General features: G+C 46.2%; 2 protein-coding genes across 5 annotated transcripts in view; both read right to left on the bottom strand.

Annotated features, from left to right (window-relative positions):
* Positions 1-2,485: 2,485 nt before the first annotated feature.
* On the bottom strand, positions 2,486-13,669 carry TRIM45 (tripartite motif containing 45). The gene is made up of 6 exons (XM_048927634.1): positions 9,555-13,669; positions 6,532-7,265; positions 5,806-5,935; positions 3,990-4,104; positions 3,645-3,771; positions 2,486-2,815 (listed from the first exon to the last, which is right to left on the bottom strand). The coding sequence occupies exons 1-6, from the start codon at positions 9,887-9,889 to the stop codon at positions 2,664-2,666; spliced, it is 1,593 nt and encodes a 530-aa protein (XP_048783591.1). The 5' UTR covers positions 9,890-13,669; the 3' UTR covers positions 2,486-2,663.
* A 5,531-nt stretch (positions 13,670-19,200) lies between these two features.
* Positions 19,201-21,698, bottom strand: part of SPICE1 (spindle and centriole associated protein 1) — a 30,770-nt gene continuing 28,272 nt past the window's right edge. For 2 of the 4 annotated variants that reach the window (XM_048927558.1, XM_048927579.1), the window contains 3 exons: positions 21,366-21,468; positions 20,951-21,038; positions 19,201-20,136 (listed from right to left, as the gene is read on the bottom strand). In XM_048927558.1, coding sequence (XP_048783515.1) covers positions 20,083-20,136; positions 20,951-21,038; positions 21,366-21,468 — 245 coding nt within the window. In that variant the 3' untranslated portion in view covers positions 19,201-20,082. Of the gene's footprint in view, positions 20,137-20,950; positions 21,039-21,363; positions 21,583-21,698 lie in introns of those variants that run through there. The other 2 variants (XR_007373360.1, XM_048927567.1) reach the window with 2 other exon arrangements.

Here is a 21,698-nt window from a genome sequence, read left to right as displayed (position 1 = left end):
GGAGGTACAAGCACAGTTGTGTCATTGGTGTGCTTTGCCTCCTCTGAGAAAGGAGAGATGCCCTATGATACCCTGCCCTAGATACACCCTCTCTGGAGTCTTCCATGCTGAGGGGACTGTTCCAGGTCTTCCAGTCCCTTGTTCTTGCTGCATTTTTCCCTCCAGCTTTCTCACATTTTCCTGTTTTCCCAATTTGGGGATTAAGTCCTCCTCTTGCCTCTCAAATCCCATCCTCATCATTTTCTATTTTTATCAGCAAGAAAATTTGTCCTGAGAAAAACATGTATCTTTACTGTTGCAGCACTGTGCATACGTCTGTCTTGAAAATGTCTTCACAAACAGAAGGACCAGCTGGTCTGAAATGACATCATGCAAGCCAGCAGGATATCACTACATCCTAATCTACCAACTGCCTAAGACCGATCACCAACATAAGAGTTGAAACCATTCTTGGGCTATCGGGGACCTGTGCAAGACTCCTGCAGGTAAGCATGATACTCAATTGGCAAAACATTTTGAGTAAGGAATACTGAATGCAAACTGCTTGCAAGTAATGGAGGACAATTGCATCTAACTCCACAGAGAGGCTAAAGTCCTTAAATGTTTTCTATGCAAAATTCTTCAGGCTACCATGACACACAACTTTCTTTGCCAAAGCACAGAGAGGCGGTCAGTCCATGAGACTGACTGAGCCTTCAAGTCTACAAAAAGATTGTAACAAGGACCTGGCCCTGGCAGGTTTAGCAGCCCACACTGTCCAAACACTTCTCTCCCCCTTTTAAATGTACAGCTCAGACAAAGCTGACTTGCAGTTCTCTGAAATTTTCTGTTCACAAGTATCATTCTCACAGTTTCTTGGAAAATGTCAGTGACTGGGTGTGTAAGGACGGCCTAACATGAAAACACATTCCTTTGTCTGAGAGAACTATGATGGTTTTAGACTGGAATTACGTGCTTAGAGGACAGTCCTGTGCTTATGTGTTCCCCCTGTAACTCTGCATGGAAGTTCCAATAAAAAAATGCACATGTAAGAGCGGGAAGGCAAAAAACCAGAAAGATGAGACATTTCTTTTCATGTTGCCTTCTGGTACTGAGCACAGAGCAAGGACAAGAATGGGTTACACTTTGTTCCATTAAAGGTTACTTCAAGTTAAACTTTCACTTTGTATTTTCAGAGTCAGCAATTTGGAGACTTAAATTGCCTAACTTGGAGATTTAAACTGCCTAACCTTCCCATGTTTGACAACCCTTTCTGGATGATTAATGGAAAGTTATAAACACCATTTGCATAAGAGTATCTGTCTCCTTTGCTGGGAGGAAGAGGTTCCAAAACTGGCTTTGTAAGACTGAAGAACAATATATCAGTCTTCTAGGTCTAAGCAAACAGTGCAGATTTCTACTATTTACAACCTAGCTACTATTCATCAGAAATCAAGAACCAGTCCTCATGTTGACAGTAGAGCAGCATTCCTCTCACAGAATGACCAACAGTCAGACCTCTGTCCCCACCCCAGCTCCCCAGGCAGCATTACAAGCTCCTAGAAGGAGAGAGCTGTGACTGAGGTTACCTCCAGGGCAGTAGCATTCCCAGCATCAATGCCATGAACGTGTTTTGTTCCAGAAGGTACATGCAGGATCTGCTTCACCCAGGCAAGTAGCAGGCACTAAGTGCCTCTTCTTCCTATCACAGATGTTACTTTCCCAACCATGGGTTGGCAGCAATCATACAAATCCAGGAGAATGAGCCCTCCCTTCCATGCAGAAATTAGAACAAGCTCTCATTCTAAAGAGAGAGCATTGCCAGGGCCATGAAAGACAAATCCAGAAGTTCTGCTTCAAATGCATGCTGCTCTTCCTGTTTGGGACAGATAACTGCAATCTTGTACCTATGACTCCTACAGATAGTCATACTGACTGAGCTGAGTGCTCTCCTGGATCCCGTATCACTCCCAGCAATGCTGCGCCCCACACTATCTCTGTGGACAAAAGGTGGCTTTGCAGTTCCTGTTCCCATCACTGCCATGGGTTTTCTTCAAATTTCTTTCAGTGAAACTACTAACCTGCCTTCCTCCTACTTTGTGGGGAGAGTGTAATGAGACTCCAGCTCACCTGGAAAAAATAGGAGAGCTGCAAACAGAACAGTGGCTTCCAGGGAAGTGAACTGTACTATGAGCACACACACAATGCCAAAATCCAGCTGGGTATCTGAGGTAAAGGCAGAAGCCATTCTGAGGCTGCCAGACCTCTCCAAAGCATGAACACAAACTTTCTGGAATGTGCCCCAACAAGCAGCTTTGGCCATTTTGAGAAGGACAGCAGACTGTCTGTCATGCAGAATGAGGCACATATTGACCCTCTTATGAGGTAGCTCCAAGTTTCCTCTCAGAGCATGAACCCACAGGTCTTGAGTTGTCAGAAGTGCAGGCACTGGTACAATTCCTGGAATTTGCTCTTGTTTAGGCACAAAACAACCTTGCATACACACCCCAGGTAGAATATAAGGCACAGTTTTATTTTCCCTCACCCTCCTTTCTCAGTTCATACCCATCACCGTGTTGTTTTCTGGCAAGATGGCTCTTCAGTAGTTGTGGGGATCCTTGCAACATGTGCTCATTCAGCAGCCAGTAGGAAGGCCCTGAACTCAGGGAGGCTCAACTGGCTGCTCAGAGTTCCACTGTCCTGAGCAAACTCCTCTGTGATCTGTCGCTGGGCAACGCACTCAGACATTCCGAGCTCATTTTGACTTGTCCACAGCATGACCAATGGGGACATCCAGGGTGACCTTTGTGTCCATGGCCACAACCTTGGTACCCACCTGCAAGAGAAGTGGCACCGTCAACTTGAATTAAAAGGCCAGAAAATCCCAGCACCAGTGGCTTTCAGAGGGTGCTTCAGCTCCAGGATTTGTCTAAGAAAGGAAAGCACACGTGTATTTACAACCAAAATTGACAGAGTCCCATAAAGAAAAGGGAACAACCATGAGGGATTTCCCCCTTCCAATCACTGGGGAAAGCTGAAGACTTCTGTCTTCTTCCCTGCCAAGTAATACAAGACATGGGCCTTCAGATCCTCCTGCCAGCTGCTATGGCCAGAGCTGGATACAGAGCAAGCACAAAAAAAAAACAACAACAACAGAGAAGAGGCTGTGTAATAAATTGTGTAATAAAAACATGCAGGATGCACAATGAAACATGCAGGCCAAGGTCAAGGAAACTGGTTGGGATTAAACAAATACGGCAATTGAGCTCTCATCCTAAACAAGGAATGAGACTTCTCCAACAAACATTGGACGCTGTGTGGCACAGCCAGGAAGCTGCCATGTTGGCAGCACTACAGCAGAACAGTCACGCTCAGCCTCACTGAGAAGGGCTGACAGATGATCATGAAGCTGCCCTTCCACATCTCCCACAGAGCTGACTCAGGTCTCTTACAGGGAATGTCCTTTAAAAACCTTCAACACATCTTGCAGCGTTTCTCACAGCTGCAGTCCCTTCCTACCAGAAGGTACATGCACAAGTTATCACAGTCCTGGTGCACAAGCAAGGGAGGAGCTGAGCTAGAATTATTCACACCTATCTACATTGTGAGTCTGAATGCAACAAACCCTTGTGATAGCAGTAGCAGAGGGAAAGCTGCACACTCACCTGGCATAGTCCCTCCACAGGCACAGCGAGCAGCTTTCTTTCCTCCACTGGAGCAAAACGTGCAGCAGTGGAACATGCCTTGGTGCTTGCGGAACTTGCTTTTCACCATCACAATGAATGGAGAGCCCTGCAGAGGACAAGCAAGCAGAGAAGCTGCTGCAGTGCATGCTACCCAACGTTGCGTCTGCATTTCTAAAAAGAAGCTGGGTGATCCTGTCAGTCACAGATCATTGAGACATGTCTTAACTGCCAAGTGATAGAACCAACTCTTAGAGAGATTTAAAGCAAATACTTAGAAAGGAGAAGTATGTAAAGAAGCAATGCATAACAAACAAGAACTGCTACCTGTACATGCTGCCCTTTCACATAGACGCAGACAGCATACAAGCCTGGCTCCTCAGGGCTGTAGGAAATATGGTAGGTCCCATCACCATTATCACACACTGTTGGTTTGACTGCACTATGAACAGAAAAAGAGAAGCCCAAGAGATCAGTGATTGACAGCAAATTGCTGTACCTGTGAACTGCTCTTTGGCCCTAGATTTCTGGTCAAGTCCTCATCCTCACCCCTGTTCAGCAGCTGTGGTTCTTGAGTGAGCCTGACAGAATGCCTAAGCAATGCTCAGGCACTGAGTAGCTTTCATACACACCTGCTACAGGGAGCTGCAGTACACATACAGAGGAAGTTGCACAAAGCTAGCTGTGCTGCAAGGATCTGCAGTAACCCAGAGCTCTGAAGGAGCAGATGACTGACAGAACACTTGCAGGTCAGATCATCCCATCTGATAAGAGCCCTCCAAAAGGGGGTAAACACATAGTCTCATAGAACAGTTTACTTTTAGAGGAGCCCATGAGGAAAACAGGACATAAACAGGGTAGGTTTAAATCACTTCAACTACTGCCCCAAATACACTGACCTCAACTCTTCTGTGACACTCTGAGGAGCTTTAGGTCCCTGCTGGCCAATTCCCCTTCCCAAAATGAAGCTCAATGGGTGTCACACTACTTGTGGACAGTGACAGGAAAAAACATAATCCAGTTACTTGGGAGCTGATTGCCTACTTCACAGAAAGAGCCTTCCACAAAAAAATTAGCAGGCAGCTCTTTAAAGAGGGAGGTAATCTTCCTAATCTCTACCATTTAGTCTCTTGTGCCCCATTTATAGCCTCACAGATTAATAGGTTGTATTCTCCATCCCCCACTATATCACATCAAATATGGCTGCCTGCATCACTTCCTGCCATGAACTGCGTGCTGATACTTCAGGCTCTTCAGCAGCTGCTGTGCCTCACACTGAAGCCAGACAGCTTTCAGCAACAGATGCAGAAACTGCCTAGGCATATGAACAGGAAACTGAGTTAATGTGGCCACAGCAACCTCTACCCTACCAAGCAAAAGCCACATAAACCTTACATGTACACTTCCTCGTACCATCTGTACACCTAATGAAGGTACAAAGGAGCAATATTCTTGAACAATGATCCTTCACTGGCAAGCATCTGTGTACCCAGCTCTGTTTCTGTATGAGCACATCAATACTTTCTCATATGAGAGAAGTTTAGCATCCTGTCTCTTTTCAGGTCATCCCACCAAGAAGAAAGCCTGCAACAATTGTGCTCGCATCTCGACTCAGCTGCAGCGTATGCACCCGAAAACCCCCAAGGATGTGAGAGTGCTCAACACTTGCAACAACAGGAGAAAGTGTGATGAAGTATTAGCAATGCTTTTTTCTCCAGAACACAATTTTAGGCACCTCCATCAGCTGCCAGAGGTTCTGGGGCTTGATGGCTCACAGTGATCGTTCTTGGCATTGCAATGTTGTACGCTCATCAGGTTTTAACAAAAGCAGGAGCTCTAGGTGGCTGCTGGTAGGGGTGGGAAGCAGCAACAGCTCGCTATGCAATACTCACTGTAAGCTGAATCCTCTAAGAAGCCTCAGACCACTAAAAGATTCAATACAAGCACGAGCCAACAGTGTCAAGCTCCACACTGTATACAACTGCTAGAAACCACTGCTACACTGGTGGGAAAAACCACTGTGCCTTTACTTCTTCAGATGTTGAAGGACTTCTTTAAACCTGTCCAAACAAGGAGGGAGTCGGGATAAGGGGGACAGAGAAGCAAACTCAGCGACTGGGGAGTTGTCTAGTGAAATACCCACCAGTCCTTCTTGTCCTTGTGGGTGATGGTGACCATCACAGCTTCTCCTCCTCTCCCCATCTGCTCTCCCATGGTGTCATTGCAGAGTAGGGTAAAGCCTGTCAGCTCATTCTGATGGGCACTGCAGAGATCTGGAAGGTGGAGAAAAAGAAAGGACTCAACAACCACAACTGCTATCTCCCACCCATGTGGTAGTATTTTAATCCTGCTAGAGCACACCTAGGACTCCACCAATAGGGTATATGGCTCCCTCCACCCACAGGAAAATGTAAATAACTACCTAGAGGTCTGCTTCCTAGAGGTCTGCACAAATCAGGTGGCCACCTGCCTACACTTCTGAGCCCAGCAGGTGTCCTCCCTATGGGCTTTAAGGTGCCCCACACACCCAGGAAGGAGCACACCACCATACAGTGCAGAGCCCTAGAGACCTCAGCACTTGCACTGTGACACAGAAAGGACTGAGTGAGCTCTGGGTCTGCCCACCTGTGCTGCGCAGGCCAGAGGTGGCTTCACCCTGAGAGCTAGTCTGAGCATTATCTGTTTGCTGGCTCTGCCCCAAGTCTTTAGAAAGCAAACATCCATGGAACCACCTATGCCAGTTATTCCCTGGGCATTCTCAGAAACTGTAAAGACAAGAAGCCAATACAGCCTTCAGCTGCATCCCACCCAGACACAGAGAATGGAAACATGACTTCAGGGAGTAACCAGTGGTATGGCACCCTGTTACCTTCCCCATGCAGGGTACATTTGGCTGGATCAACAGCTTTGCAGATAATGGCCCCAAAAACCTCATAGCCTTGACATTGCCCTGCCCTCTCCTGGGGAGAGAACTGAATGCTGTCATCCTCTCTGGGGTGGGTGCTGTAAGCAGTACTGTTCAGCTTTGCCAGTCGACTTGCCACCACCCCTTTGGTGACGAGGATTCCCAGGTCTGAGCCACTTGTCAGCAAGCGCTCTGTGAACTCCACGCCTGTCCTCATGTCCAGCAAGAGCTGCTGCAGCTGGGCCTTCTGCAAGTGCAGCAGGTTTTCCTTCTGCACCTTCAGGTCCTCCAGCTGCTTCAGCAGCCGGTCCCGGTGCTCTTCAATCGCTTTCACATATCCTCTGGCAAACAGACTGATCTCCGCGGCCACGGCCTCTGCACGAGCACGGATGGCACTGCCCACACCATCAGTCTGGCTCAGCACATCTTCTAACGTGCTCATGCGCTGCTGGGTGCTTCTCAGCAGCTTCTGCAGGGAGTCCTTGTGCCGGTGCACAGCATTGCTGGTGAAGTCATAGGGGTGCTGCTGGTGCCTTTGTGCAACGCAATCCTGGCATACAGGCTGGTCACACTGCTCGCAGAACAGCCACAGCTCCTCTGAGGGATGGGAAGGGCAGAAGAAAGGCTTCTCAGCCTGGCTGCAATCCCTGGTGCTCTCCAGCTCCATCACGACATGGGAGGCAGTCTTCTTCTGTCTCCTAGAAGGGAGCAACCACAGAACTTTATGCACGTTGGATATGAAACATCCAAGAACGCTTACAAATGCCAGTCTGCAAGTCAAAGTGCACTGCTCCCTCCTGTCTCCCCTGAAATTCATACTGCATGAAGGACTTGCATCTCTTGAGAACAAGGCTCCACACAAAAGAGGACACCATCTGTAAAGACCTCATTAGAAGCTGCTCTCAGGCCCCCCAGATGCCGTCAGCACTATTTTCAGATACAAGAACTGTGTGCCTCACCACTGTCACACACCCCAGGGAACAGGCTGCCAGGCTGCTACTGCCAGCGGCCCCTCCATGGAGCCTGTCAGGAGCGGGATGGTTGCAATCACCTCCAGAGCCCACTGTGACAAAGCCAACAGGAGGAAGGCGTGCACTGCTAAGTGAGAGCTGGCAGAAGCTGTATTAAACAGAACTGCTCACTGACAGTTACTTTTAGATAGAAACAGGTGGTGTCAACCCAATGATTTTCACCAGTGTTAGATCTGCAGAGGCAAAGAAGCTCTAAATGACCCTCCAGGGGAAAATCTACTTCAGGGAATAGGCAACAGTCTGTGGTAAAATGTTTGTTCTGAAAGTCAACCCCCTTTTCCTTTTGGTTAGATGCCACTAAGAGGATATGAGGGGTTGGACACAAAGCGTATTTTAACCAGATAGCCACCATGACACATAGTTCCACTGGAATGTTTCCATTTTCTGTTAGTTTGGACACTGGTAGCCAGTTACTGACTGGGAATGAAAGCCATCTCTCTTTTCTGTCTTCTGGACTGATGACTGTACATAAATAAGCTGTTTGTTGGCAGTTGCAGAGGGAACTCTGAGCCACAAACAATGAAAAAGTCTGTGAAGTGAAAAAGTGAAAAGTACAGTGAAAAAGTACTGTGAAGCTCTAGTGTTGTCCTGGCAATCTCGACATATGGCAAGACATGGCCCATTACACTATTCCTTTTGCTTCCCAGCAATTTCCCTCAGGTACAGCACATTTTCAGTGCTTTCTAGCAGTATTTGCTTACATCCTCCACATTTACACTTCCCAGACTTCACCTAAGATTATCTCACTTATTCCAAGAGGCACAACAGTGTCACTCAGATCCTTAGACATCTTCCTTGTGCAGCAGGAAATCATTTCAAAATTGCTTTTCTTGGCCCTGGTTCTGCTCTGCCATCAAGAGAAAGCAAGTGTTAGTCTGCAGATGCTAATGGGGTGAAAAAATGATATCAAGAAATATGGCCAGAAGTGTGTCATTGGGACAGTCCTCCCACTGCTTTATACCTTGCACAGCTATTTCTGTCAATGCAGTGGGCTGCTATTCAACATCTCTGTTCATTATTCTTCAGCAGCTTGCATGGGCTATAAGGCATTAGCTCATCAGAATGGCATGCTGAAAATTGCAGCCCTGTGGAAAGGTAACTGAGAATCAGAGCCACCTCACAGGCACTGATATCTGCAGGGAGAAGGGAGGTGAGGAATTTGCCTCAATTCTTTCTGTGGAAAGACTTTGCTGTTAAACAGAAAAAGGCAGAAAACATGGAGTGAGTAGGCCAAGCTGATTAACCCTGGCTGTAACTTCCTGGGACAGCATTACTGAAGGTTTTCCTGACCCTGCCTGTTGCCTCTTTGCTTCAGAAGGCTGTTCAGGCTTCTGGTCATTTCTCCTCTGCAGCACTGCCCTCCTCTTCTGCTCGTACATTACCAGAACCCTACCTCTTCTTGCTCAAGTGACACAACTCTCTTTGAGGTGAAAATCTCTCCCCCGCCTTTTCTTCAGTTTCCAACAGAAACTACATTCCAACAGAACTAAACTCCACAATGACTTGCACATGGCAAAGCTATAGCACTACTGCTGTAGGATCCTGGCCTCACACACATGCTGAGAGTGCACGCAGGATCCGTGGGCACAACAGTTAGGAGCATCGGGAGGTGGCAACCATAGCAGTCAGGTCAGGTCAGTGTCAGGCCTGCCATTCCACCTAAAAGTGCCTTTGTACATACTCACGTTTCAGGAGTGAAATGACCCCACAGCATCTTAACCTCCTACCACAGCCCTGGGCGGGCTGTTCCATGCCCAGCGCCCTGTGGTGCAGACCCTGTCCCTAACCCCCAGCTGCCCCTCTCCTGACACAGCTCCACGCCGTTCCCTCGGGCCCCGTCGCTGAACCGTAAGGCTCAGCGCTGCCCCTCCGCTCCCCGTGAGGGCAGCCTCCCCAGCCCACCTCCAAGCAGGCTACAGCGCCTCGGCCGGCTCCCGGCAGCCCCGCCGCCCTCACCTGTGTGCCTGGCAGCAGAAGAGGCAGAGGCGCGCCCCGCAGGTCTGGCAACGCCTCGCAGCCGCTCCGTCGGCGCACAGGTCGCACCCCGCCGCGCCGGCGGCCCCGCCGCGCCTCAGCGCCGTGTAGTCCGGGATGAGCTGCCCGAGGCCGCCCGACGGCAGCGCCACCTCGGCGTCGCACAGCGGGCACAGCACGCTGAGGGCGGCGGCTCGGCCCGGCTCTCCCAGCGTCCCCAGGCGCCGCAGGCAGGGCGCGCACAGCGAGTGCAGGCAGGGCAGGAGCCGCGGCTCCACGCAGGGCTCGGCGCACGCCGGGCAGCGCGACGCGGCCATCCCGCCTCCCGCCCGGCCGCTAAGGGTCTCTCCCGCCGGCTGGCGCGGGCCGCCCCGTTGCTCCGGGCGACGGCGGTTGGGGGCGGGGGCGTCTCACGGCGATCCGCGGTCTTTCTGTGTGAAAGAGGGGGCAGGCCCAGCCGTAAGGCGTCTTCCGAGGACCTCCAGCGACCACTTTCATTATTAACTTCAATGATGCTTTGGTTTCAGTTACATCAATTGCTCATAATAGTAATTTTGCTCTTACCCCTATGTCACCTACCAACTGTGGTAGGCAATTCAAAGGATAGGTATGTGGGTGCCCTGTGAATATCTTCAAGAAACGTAATAGGCTGCAAAGCATTCCAAGAACTAGACAGGAACACCCTTCTCCATCCCTGTTCGGTTTGCTTTGTAGCTGGGCAAAATGGAAGGGTAAAAAGAGAACATGTTAACGTACAGAGCTAGCAGTACTTTAAGGATGCCCTTCTGAGAGCACAAGAGCTCTTCATCATCCAGAATAAGAAATCAGGCAGATGAGGCAGGAAACCAGCATGGCTGAGCAAAGACCTGCTGATCAGGCTGAGGGAAAGAAAGAGAAAGTGTAAGCTGTGAAAGCAAGGATGGGTGGCCTGGGAAGAATATAGGGATGCTGTCTGGATGTGCAGGGATGGAGCCAGGAAAATCAAGGCACAGATGGAATTGAATTTGGCAAGGGATGTGAAAAACAACCAGAGAGGATTCTTTAGGTACGTTTGGCAGAAGACAAGGCAAAGGAGAGTATATCTGCCCTAATAAAATTGAAAAGGGAAAGCTGGCCTCCTCAGATGTGGAGATGGTTGAGGTACTTCATGAATTCTTTGCCTTGGTCTTCACAGCTAGTCAGGCTTCTCATGCTTCTCATGTCCCCAAACTTCTAAGCGGGTATTGGGGGAGCAAAATCACTCCCAGTGTAAGAGCAGAGCAAGTCCAAGACCACCTCATGAGGCTGAATGTGTACAAGTCCATGGGGCCAGATGACATGCATCCCAGGGACCTGAAGGATCTGGCTCACATGGTTGCCAAGTCACTCCATCATATTTGAAAAACTCTCTGGCTGTCAGGTGAAGACCCCAGTGACTGGAAAAAGGGAAACATGACTCCCATTTTTAAGAAAGGGAAAAAGGAAGACCTGGGAAACTACAGGCCATTGAGCTTCACATCTGTGTCCGAGAAGATTGTGGAGCAGATCCATGAGACGTGGAGAGTGATCCGAAACAGCCAGTGTGACTTCATCAAGGACAGATCGTGCCTGACCAACCCAGTGGCCTTCTACAATGGCATAGGTTATAAGCTCTTTAGGAAAGACAGGCAGGGAGAAGGGGAGTGGTATGCCCTCTACATCATTGACCACCTGGAGTCTATGGAGCTCCACCTGCTGATAGACGAGGAGCTGACAGAGAGTTTATAGGTTAGGGTTAAAGGGAAGGCAGAGGAAGGTGACATCATAGTGAGGCCACCTGATGAGGAAGACCAAGTGGATGAGGCTCTCTATAAACAGATAGGAGCAGCCTCAAATTCACAAAACATGGTCCTCATAGGGGACTTCAACCACCCCGATATCTGTTGGCAGGACAATACAGCAGAGCACCAGAAATCAAAGAGGTTCCCGGAATGTGTTGATAACTTCCTCTTCCAAGTGATACAGGAACCCATGAGAAAAGGTGCTATGCTGGACCTTGTCCTCACCAGTGAGGAGGGGCTGGTAAGTAATGTGAAGCTCAAGGACAGAGCTTTGGTTGCTGTGGCTACGGAATGACAGAGTTCAATATCCTCAGGGTATTAAAGAGGGTGCGCAGCAAGCTTGCTACTCTGGACTTCAGGAGAGCAGACTTGGAAGTCTTCAGGGAACTGCTTGGCAGGGAGACATGGGAGAAAGCCCTGGAGGGAAGAGAGGCCCAAGAAAGCTCGGAAGGCCAATGGTATCCTGGGCTGTATCAGGAGAGTGGCCAGCAAATGAGAGGGATGTGGTTGGCTCTACTCTGCCCTTATAAGGCCCCATCTGGAGTAGTGTGTCCAGGCCCAAGGCTCCCAGTACAGAAAGGATGCTGAGCTGTTGGAGCAGGTCCAAAGGAGGGCCACAAAGATGATCAAAGAGAGAGGGATTTGGGCTTGTTTAGCTTGGAGAAGGCTCCAGGGAGGCCACATAGTGGCCTTCCAGTACATGAACGGAGCTATAAGCAGGAGGGAGCCCAACTTTTTACACTATCTGATAGTGATTGGACAAGGAGGAATAGCTTTAACCTAAAAGAGGGTAGATTTAGGTTAGATGTAAGAAATTTTTTACTCAGAGAGTGCAGAGGCACTGAAACAGGTTGCCCAGAGAGTTTGTGGATGATCCATTTCTGGAGGTGTTCAAGGTCAGGTTGGATGGGGCTCTGGGCAGCCTGATCTAACAGTTGGCAACCCTGCCACTTGCGTGGACATTGGAACTAGATGGTCTTTAAGGCTCCCTTCAACCTAAGCCATTCTATGATTCTGTGATAAACGTTGACAGGCAATAGAGTAGCATAGTTACAAAAACAAAACAATGCAAACATCTCATTAAAACAATACACTAAGCAATAAACGTTTCCTTTTGCCACATTTCACAGAAGTTGATGGATGGCTAAATATCCCCATCATTTGACCCGAGATTTACTTGAAGTGGAACCCTCTTCAGACTTTTTCCTGCTATTGTTAAAAATGTCTATCGGAACCACTCAGTACATTTGCACTGGGTGACCTACTCTCCCTATTGCACTTTCTTTGCCAGCTCCTTCTTCTTTTTCCTGTTTATCTGCTTCCTGTTTCCTAACATCAAGCACAGGATCATCATGCAGAGACATGGAAAATTAGGTTTCCTTCCCTCTACCTCTCAAGAGATTTGTATAATATTTCCATTGTATTTGCTCATTAGTCTATCTGTACAAGAACTTTATGCTGCCTTCCCGTTAATATTTTTTCTGATGAAATACTGGTAACACTTTGTACATGTACCAGAAAGTCTTAAAAGCCCTGTTTCCTTCCTAGACTCCTTCCTAGTGAGTAGCGTGGGCATAAATCAATGATTAAATGTGGAAAAGGATATCTCAAGCTTCTTTGATCCTATATACTGTTACTTTTAGGAAGCTCTTCCTGAATATCTTGCCAGGAATAGTGAACATGACAGCAAAGAACAGGGCAGCTGACCTTGGGCTTCCAGAAAAGTCAAAGTGAAAAGACCATTGCTGCTTTCCAACAGCTCCAGCTCCACTGTAGGTCTGCCAGCCCTAGGGAGCTACCGTGGTGTAGACGATTCTGAGAAGCCACACTCATCTGGAAATGCTTTTGAAGCACCATTGCTTGTTTCTGCGCAAACTGTTTATTGTCTATCCCCTAGCCGTGCAGCTAACAACTCTTCCTGTTTATATCAACCTCACCTAGAAAATCCAAATCCCCAGTTCAGCAAGGACTCAACGCTGTCTCCCAGCCTGGGCTGAATCTCTTTCTCATTTAGCAAAATGTGTGCTTAACAGCAAGAGGCACTCAACTAGGGGAAAGCAGTGTTTCTGTACTGTTCACTGGGCTTCTGATTCCAGAATGTTTGCTATGGGCTGGCAGAAAGTCCATCAGGGTGTGCAAGCTGAAGCTGCACTGAACTCTCTGCTTGTGGTATAGCTGCTTGTAAGCCAGGCTACAGACTGAGAAACAGAAGTCAAGAGGAAAATGGGGCAAGTGATGTCATAAAGCTGATGGGAAAATGAGAGAAGGTGAATTCACCTACGCATCTTGGGCCAAGCTTCTGGGCTTTATATGTCCTCTAACACTGCGTCAGTCTAGCTAATGGCCAGTGCCATGTTTCTTATGGAGCCACATAATTGCCTTTTTCTTTCTTTCTCTCTCAGTGACAGAGGTGACTTCAACCAGCAATGAAGGAGTAGGGCTGGTCTCTATAATGGCAAAATCTGCCTTCTGAGAAGGAGGTGCCACTTGGCTTTTGCCTGTGCTGGGCCTGGAAGGCAGAGGAGTACATTGCCCCATGCCAAATCTCACGTGACACATTTTCTACATGCTGAGGCCCGGGGAATGCGACAGCTGCAGCAGGGTGCTCACACTGATCCCCTGCTTGGGTCTCTGACTGGGTAGAGAAGGGAGGCCATCTGCCCTAGAATCTCCCATGGACTTTCTGCAGGGCATTCTGGGTGTGCTTGCTCTTCTGAGAATCACCTTCACTACCAAGCACCTCCCTTCACACATACGCAAACTGCACGCATGGTAGGCAACACCTGTGAAAGATGCACCAGCTTCATATGCAGGTTCTTGGCTGGATCCTGAAAGAGAAAACTGGAAGCAGATGGGAGGGGGGATGGGGGGGGGAGTGGGGGATGGGGTGGCATGAAACAGGCAGCAAAAAGAGAAAGCTTGATCTCTCATCTACCTGATTTGCAAGAGGTTTCAGGCTGGTCAAGTGGAACTCTCTTCAAAGGGCAGCAGCTCTGTAAAGACAAAGGCAGCTGCAGTGAAAGTCCCCAGTCATGCTGGCTGTGCTCTGGCTTGTCCTTGAGCAGGCATTCCTGCACCCTGCAGCCAACCACCTGCTTTCTGTCTGCTATTTATACTCTTTTTAATCTTCCCTGAGTCCTGCCTATATTTTTGGAAAGAAAGATGAAACTGGATTTTTTTCAAGTCAGGTTTTCTAAGGAAGCAATTTGTGTGTGACATCTCTAGGTCCTGCCCATGGCTTTTTAACCTGCGCATAAGCCATAGTTGAGACAGGGAATGTGATCTTAATGATGGTAAGTTCCTATAAGCTAAAGAAGATTGATAAGAGTGCTCACACCAAGATGACAACACAACTGTTCTCCTTTCCCTTCACTGCCCATGGGGGACACAGACATGTTACATACAGTGGAGACTGTTGAATGGGGGTATAGCTATTACAGGGTGACAGCTCCTCTACTTGCTTCACTTGCCCCCTTTACTCCTCTCTTCCCTGTGGCTGAGACATTGCATCCACTCCTGTTTAGATTTTGGCCAGAAAGCACACCTGTATTGGGCAGATGTGTCCCAAACTCTATTTTCCTCCTTGTGTTGCTACTCAGACCTTCTGCTGCACTTAAAAAAAATAAAATAAATATGTGTGTATATGTATATATATACAAACACAGACACACAAGAGCAAGAAAGTGAGTATAAAGGCTTTCACTCAGATATCCCAGGAAGAATTTTGGGATCTCTACTTTGCGATAGCTCTTCTTAAGCACCTCACTCATCATTCTTACCTTGGACAGTCATCCAACATGTTGTCCAGGAGACTGCAGAGGAGGAAAAATAGCCTTTGTAAGAAAACTAGGAAATGCAGGGGTTTTTTTTCTGTCTAAGCTTCTTCTGAGACAATACTTGATAACCTGAGCTGGCAAGCTTGCTATCATGAAAAAAGGCACTCTCCCTTTTCCTCTTTGTTGCTATCTTGCACCCAGCAGTTTTCAAGAGGGCAGGGCTGAGCTGAAACTTGTGACAAATTGCTATTAATTGTGAATTAACTGTACTGCACAGCCTCAGGGAGGGGGAGGAGGCCCAAGCCTGGCAGGTTCTCCCTTCAGCTCTTCCCCGTTCTGTGCTGGAGGTCTGGAAGTCCACTTCTCTGCAGCTAGTGAAGGTGTTGCAAATTACTCCTGCAGTCACAGACTTTTCTCCAAGCTGCCTTTCCATACCTGCCTTGTGCCTTCTTGCTCCTCTGGCTCAGAGAATTGGTAGCTTTGAGGTGAATGACTTGTGCTTCCTGCACCTTGAAGGCACGTTCTCGAGGCACTGTACTTACTTAAATGTCTAAGAACTGAAATATAAAAAGTATATACATATTAATGCATCTACCTGCCTGTTATTAGGATGATAAATTGTATTCTGAGTCTTGCACCTGCTCAGAGCACAGCTGTCACAGTGCTGGGGGAGCTATCTCTAAGACCAGCCCAAAGATGAGATAGCACTGTGGGAGGACTGGAAAACATGGAGTTTTCTACAGCTTGCTCTAGATAACAACCACTAAGTCAAATGCTAATCAAGCACCACATTTAGCTGTATCTGTATCTGTATCTAACCTTCTCATTAAAAATTTAGGATTTTGCAGACCCAGAACAGCCCCACAGAATGAGCTGCCAGACTTGTATTTGCCCAATGCAGTACTGACTGCACCCATCCAGGATAACTGTTACATTAAGACAAACATTCCTCCACCCAGTAGATCTCTTTCTTAAATTTTGTCTCTCCGTCTGCATCACTGGAGGCATAGCTTCACCTCTGCGGCAGGCTCAAAGTGCAAGCCTGAACAGAGTTTTGCCAGTAGCCTACAGGGTTCAATATGGGTTGTGCACGGACTAGGCTTAGAAAGATAGGAGTGGTGCTGCTGCATTGAATTCCTAAGATAGCTCTGACAGTTATGTCAGCATTTTCATTCAAAGGCACGAAATAAGAAGTGCCTGCAGAAATATGTAGAGAAACCTCTGAAGAATAACTTTGATAGCCCTCAGTATGGTAACTTGCAGGTATTAAAATTTAATCATTGGATCTTATACTATAGCTGCTCTGCATCACAGCTGATCAGAACGTCCTAACACTACAGTTCACAAAAGGGGCATCTCCACAAGTGCGTGCGAGAGAGTTCTCTTCTTACATAGAACTCCTTTTGTCTCTCATTCTTAGAGAAACTAGTCACAGATAAAACATTCCAAACTTTGGAAAAGCAAGGCACTCAGATCCCCTAAGGTCTAATTGTCATCACACATTTAAACCCATTATATAACAAAAATTTCAATCCCTTTTTTTTTTCTTTTTCTCCATACAGCTTCTTTTTTGAAGATGAATAAAGCAACTTTTCCTATTAACAAATTAAGCTGAATAAGCATCTTTCAGCAGTAAAATACTATTCCAATGTCCTGGGCCTACAGAGCTTGGCACTTTTATCTCCCTTTTGGAAACACAGCAGCTCTAAAAGCATCTTTAGACTTCATTTTGTCACCGTAGCCTTCCCTTCTCTTCACTGTCATCACAGAAGTTCTTCAGCTTGTAAGTGAGACCTCCTTACTTCTGCAGCTAAAAAAGACAAGGCATCTCAGCAACAGTTTGTCACCCTGGACCTACAGGGCTACATCACTATTGTAAAGGCCGATCTTAATGTGCACCTACACAACGTGCATCAGCAGTGCCAGACTGCCTTCTTAATGGCATTGGCACTTCGCTGTAGCTAAAGATTTCAGAGGGAAATAGTCTCACTTGAGATTTTTCTGCTTAAAAAAGGCATTTTTTATGTCCTCCTAAGGCGTAATGTAAAACAAAGATCAAAGTATCGGTCCTAAAACTTTCCAGTTTTCCTATATAAACAGGATTTAGCAGGTAGAAGTTGAAAAAGTGAGATTTCTTTCCACTTCTCTGCTCCTTGCCCTCAGCTATTTATCAGCTATTTAATATTCCAAAACAAAAGCTAAACAAGGCAAAACATTGCTTTCATGTGCCTACAAAAAGACTGATGACTATGAAAGAGGAAATAGTTGAAAACTCAAGAAAATCTCTTAGGCTTCCCATTTCCAAAACTGAAATTGTGCCACTTTATGGAATTAAGCTTTTCGTTTAGAATTTTGTAATCATAGGAAACTTTCCCATGCTTTTCCTTTGAAACATTTTCAGAGGGAAACCTCTCCCTATTTTGCACATTTATTAAAAGAGGAGGACAAGGGAAAAGCAAAAGGTACAGCGCTTCTCTGTACCTGCCTTTTACATTTGTGCTTAATGTTGCCAGATGTCCATCTGATGACATTTAAGACAAAAAGGAAGAACACGAAAGGCCTGGAAAAGAGGAAGTGAGGCAGTAAGATGTTTCTCATGCAAAATCTTAGTCATTGGCAATAACAACACACTGGGACTGGATGATACCAGCCTATTATTTAACACAACTGAAAAACAAATGAAACGGAGCCCCAGTCTTCTTCCTTCACAACATATGAAAAATCAGATGTGTTACTAGCAGTTACAACTGCTGTGTGTTGTGCAGTCCAGAACAAGCAAAAGACAACCAACAAACAGTAACACCAACAATCCCTTAGCAACAAGTCTTCAGCTTTATGCTGTCACATGGACTTCCATCTAATATGTACGGTATATAAGTCCATGGGGCCAAGTAATATCCATGCTAGGATTCTGAGAGACAACTGATGCTGTTGCTGAGCTGCCCTCCATCATATCTGAAAAATCATGGCCCAATATGAAGAGTTGACTCTCACCATAGGGAAGTCTGCAGCCTACCTGGTGCCCAGATCAGGGATATCACCAAGGTGCTCCCCAGCATTCGATAGACTGCTACCCGCTACTGATCTTCCATAGGAGTGGGTAGGAAGATGCATCCCATGGTCTGAGGGGAATATAATAAGACTTCACGGCCTTGGGTTGGTCGGTGAAAGAGTCTGAGGCACAAGTTATTTTTCTCTTCTTCCATTTTTGGGTGAGTTCTGTCCAGTGACAGATGAGGAATGAGTTGAGTTTGTGGGTGAGAATTAAAGGGCAGGCTGGCATAGGTGATATTCTTGTGGGTGTCTATTACAGGCCACCAGATCAGGACAAGGAAGTTGACAAGGCCTTCTACAGGCAGCTGACAGCAATCTCACAATTACAGGCCCTGGTGATTACGGGGGGTTTTTAACTACCCTGATATCTGCTGGAAGGCATGCTCAGCCAGCCATCCACAGACCAGGAGGTTCCTCTACTGCGCTGGTGATAACTTTCTGATGCAAAAGGTGGATGAACCAACTAGGGGAGGAGTGCTGCTGGATCTTGTTCTCACTAATAAGGAGGGTCTGGTTGAAGCAGTGAACGTCCAGGGCAGCCTCGGTTGCAGCGACTATGAGGTGATGGAGTTCAGGACCTCATGTGGCTAGAACAAAATACCAAGCAGAATCACAACCCTATATTGCAGGTATCATGGCAACAGTCAGCAGTGCTGGCTGCAACCCTTGCTCCCCCATCAGAGGCCTCCCCTCAGCCCCAGCATATTGCTCAAACTGTGAAAGCAAAGGTCCAATACGGGGCTGGGTGTCCTGGAAATTGTTTCCTTCCTTCTAAAACTGAACTGATTGAAAGAATATGGACTGTGCCCTCTGTAAGCCACAATCCACCAATATCCTTAGAGGCATTACACCAATTAAAAAAAAAAAAGTAATACTTTTAAAAAGATTGAAACAACTTCACTCATCAAATCCAGACTTGCTGACTTTTTCATTTTTTATCTAGATTATCAAGGTTTTTGCCTGAGTTTACTACAATGTAAGGATTAAGCATACAAGCACTTTGTGATAATCCTAGATTTTATTGGTTAACATTAATACTAAAATGATGGCTATTTTAAAAAGTCAAATAAAAACAACATACAAACAACATATACGTATGCACACACACACCAGAATACCTTAATACAATTGCACTCTCATCAGTTTTCTGTTGCATCAGAGATGATACTTCAGTATGTTACAAATAGAAACTCTTAATTCAACTTCCACAAGTCAAGTTATGCTTGTTATAAAAAAATACTTAACTTTTTTAAAAAAGCAATCCTCAAGTTCAGAAGCAGTCCTTGGTATGTTAACTGCACTGAAAACACCTTTTTGGGGGGCAACTATAAAGCATAGAAGGAGCAAGTAATTTCTGAAGCAAATTCTTATCCAGCAGGAACAGACGGGCTTCCTGATCCCCACATTGCTTTTGAACACGTATGTGCAGTCCCTCATCTCAGTTTCCCTTTCTTTTTTTCTTTTTTTTCCCAATCCCTTATCTTGTAGAGATACGTGCTGCAGAAATTTCAAGTTTCTCAAATGTTTTCTTGAATCATTTTTCTTCAGCATAGGTAATACAACCTGTACATGTAATGCAACCCACAGATACAATAACAGCTCATTGCTACACCAGCCCTGGTTTACAAACTTACAGAAGACTTATTGAGCGAAAAGGAGTTGCGTTACAGCAGCATGTCTGTTCTGGAAACTCATCCCCAGGACTTCCTACGGTATTCTGTATGGCACAAATACAGTAAGCACTACTGAGCTTTTTAAATTCACAGGAAAGCACTTCAGAGTTAAAGCGTACATCCGGAGAGGGAGACTACAGTGATATAAATGTGATTTGTAAGAAAGTTTATAAAATAAATAAATAATAGTACTTGAGCGCAGCTTCCTTTACATAACGTGCATTGACAATGCAAACCAGCCTTCTTCTTTTTGCTTTTCTGCCTGCAAAAGGGGAAACAAGTTGAAATTTATACATCATAAACTTCCCACAGATTTGCTAGTTAGCACTGTTTCCCTGATAGGAAGCAATTTTCTGCCACAGACACCACAGGGATGGTCACACCACCACCTTTAGAGACCTTGCTTAAGTCACACTTACTACCTTCAGTATTCTGAAGCACCTTTATGTTTACTTCTCTATTAGGATATAAAGTTTAGGACTCCTAATTTAAGTTACTTTGGACATCAAGAAAGCCAGCATTAATATCCCCTGATGGTTGCTACTAACAGAGCTGTGAATGTTTTACCAGACTATACTACTGTCTGGATTTCCATGTGAAAGCACCTCCCTGTAGTCTACTCTTCTTGGAAATCAGGAATTAGAAATCCATACTCATTATCTTCTTTCAGGTTGGATTTATTTAACTTTCAGACTTGCTAGGTAAGAGCTTCCTTGACTCTTACATGTAGCTCCATCAGTACATTATAAAGGTTACTTGAAATTCTCTGGAGCCATAAGTCTGACCGAGTCTGACACAGGTTCCCAGTTCTAACACAAATAGATGCCACAGCAGAAAAAACAGTTACAGGAATACTCACTTGTAAGTAACAGCTCTGTGGTAGCAAACAACTCATGTCACTAGCACTCAGGCCTCCCTTTATCAGTTATCCAGAATCCAGACTGCTATGAATCGATTACCATTAGCATCAGTGCATCCAAAGTAGGACTGAGTTCCTCCCTCCTCTGTATCTGTCTTACATTCTATCTATGTAGCACAGCAATCAAGCCTTCTAGCTGAAGATTCTTCTGTCTTACCTTTGGCCTGTGACTGACAGGATTTAACGTCACACTTTCTGATGTGGTACTTAGGGGTGAAGAAGGTTTGCTAGAGCCTCCTACAGACCTGCAGATGTTAAAAATGAGATTGAAATATTAAAAACATGGAAGTGACTATCAGAATCACGTCTAGGATGCTGATTTAGGATCCCTCATCAATAGCCAACAACCCATGGATAAGTCTTACATGACTCTACAGGTATTTTAAATACAGACAATGAAAGTTGAAGATTATATCGGATGTTTGTGCCATTTCTAAAGAGTAGAGTTTGATAAGTCCATGAAAGTGGACCAGAAAGTCCATGAAGCCAAAAAATATTTATGATTATATTTCATAAGAGTTCTCCGTGTACGTAATCAAGTGAATATAAAGCAGTAAAAGGTCAACATCTACCTTCTCATAGTGGTCACACTGCCAGGGGAAACACTGTCTTCTTTGGAGCTGTCCACAGAAGCTGCCACAGGAACAGACACTTCAACTGTCCTCCTTGCATTTTCTAGGCAAAGAAGTAATAGCTTGATTTTGATGAGACCATTTCAAAATTCCATGGAATACACAGAGCAAACATACAACATCAGGCTGAAGGTCCTTTCAAACCCACATCCACTCTCTGAAAAAGACAGTGCACTAGTCAGCAGCTTTAAGACTTGAGATTTCTCTACTTCTTGTCCTTTACATTCTGCTTTCCATGCTGATTTATGTTACAACAGCCACAGAAGCATTAAA

Source organism: Lagopus muta, chromosome 1 (assembly GCF_023343835.1).
Source record: "Lagopus muta isolate bLagMut1 chromosome 1, bLagMut1 primary, whole genome shotgun sequence".
NCBI classification, from domain to species: Eukaryota; Metazoa; Chordata; class Aves; order Galliformes; family Phasianidae; genus Lagopus; species Lagopus muta.
Note: the sequence above shows the minus strand (reverse complement) of the source record. Positions and strands in the feature narration are given on the sequence as shown.

Bases quoted from the DNA above. Each gene is read 5' to 3' on its own strand.
- TRIM45 (XM_048927634.1), bottom strand. From the start codon at position 9,889: ATGGCCGCGTCGCGCTGCCCGGCGTGCGCCGAGCCCTGCGTGGAGCCG. The intron at 4,105-5,805 runs GTGGGTATTTCA...TTCTGTTCATAG, and splicing joins CACAAGGACAAGAAGGACTG to TGCAGTCAAACCAACAGTGT. The intron at 2,816-3,644 runs GTGAGTGTGCAG...CTTCTCTTGCAG, and splicing joins CTGTGGAGGGACTATGCCAG to GTGGGTACCAAGGTTGTGGC.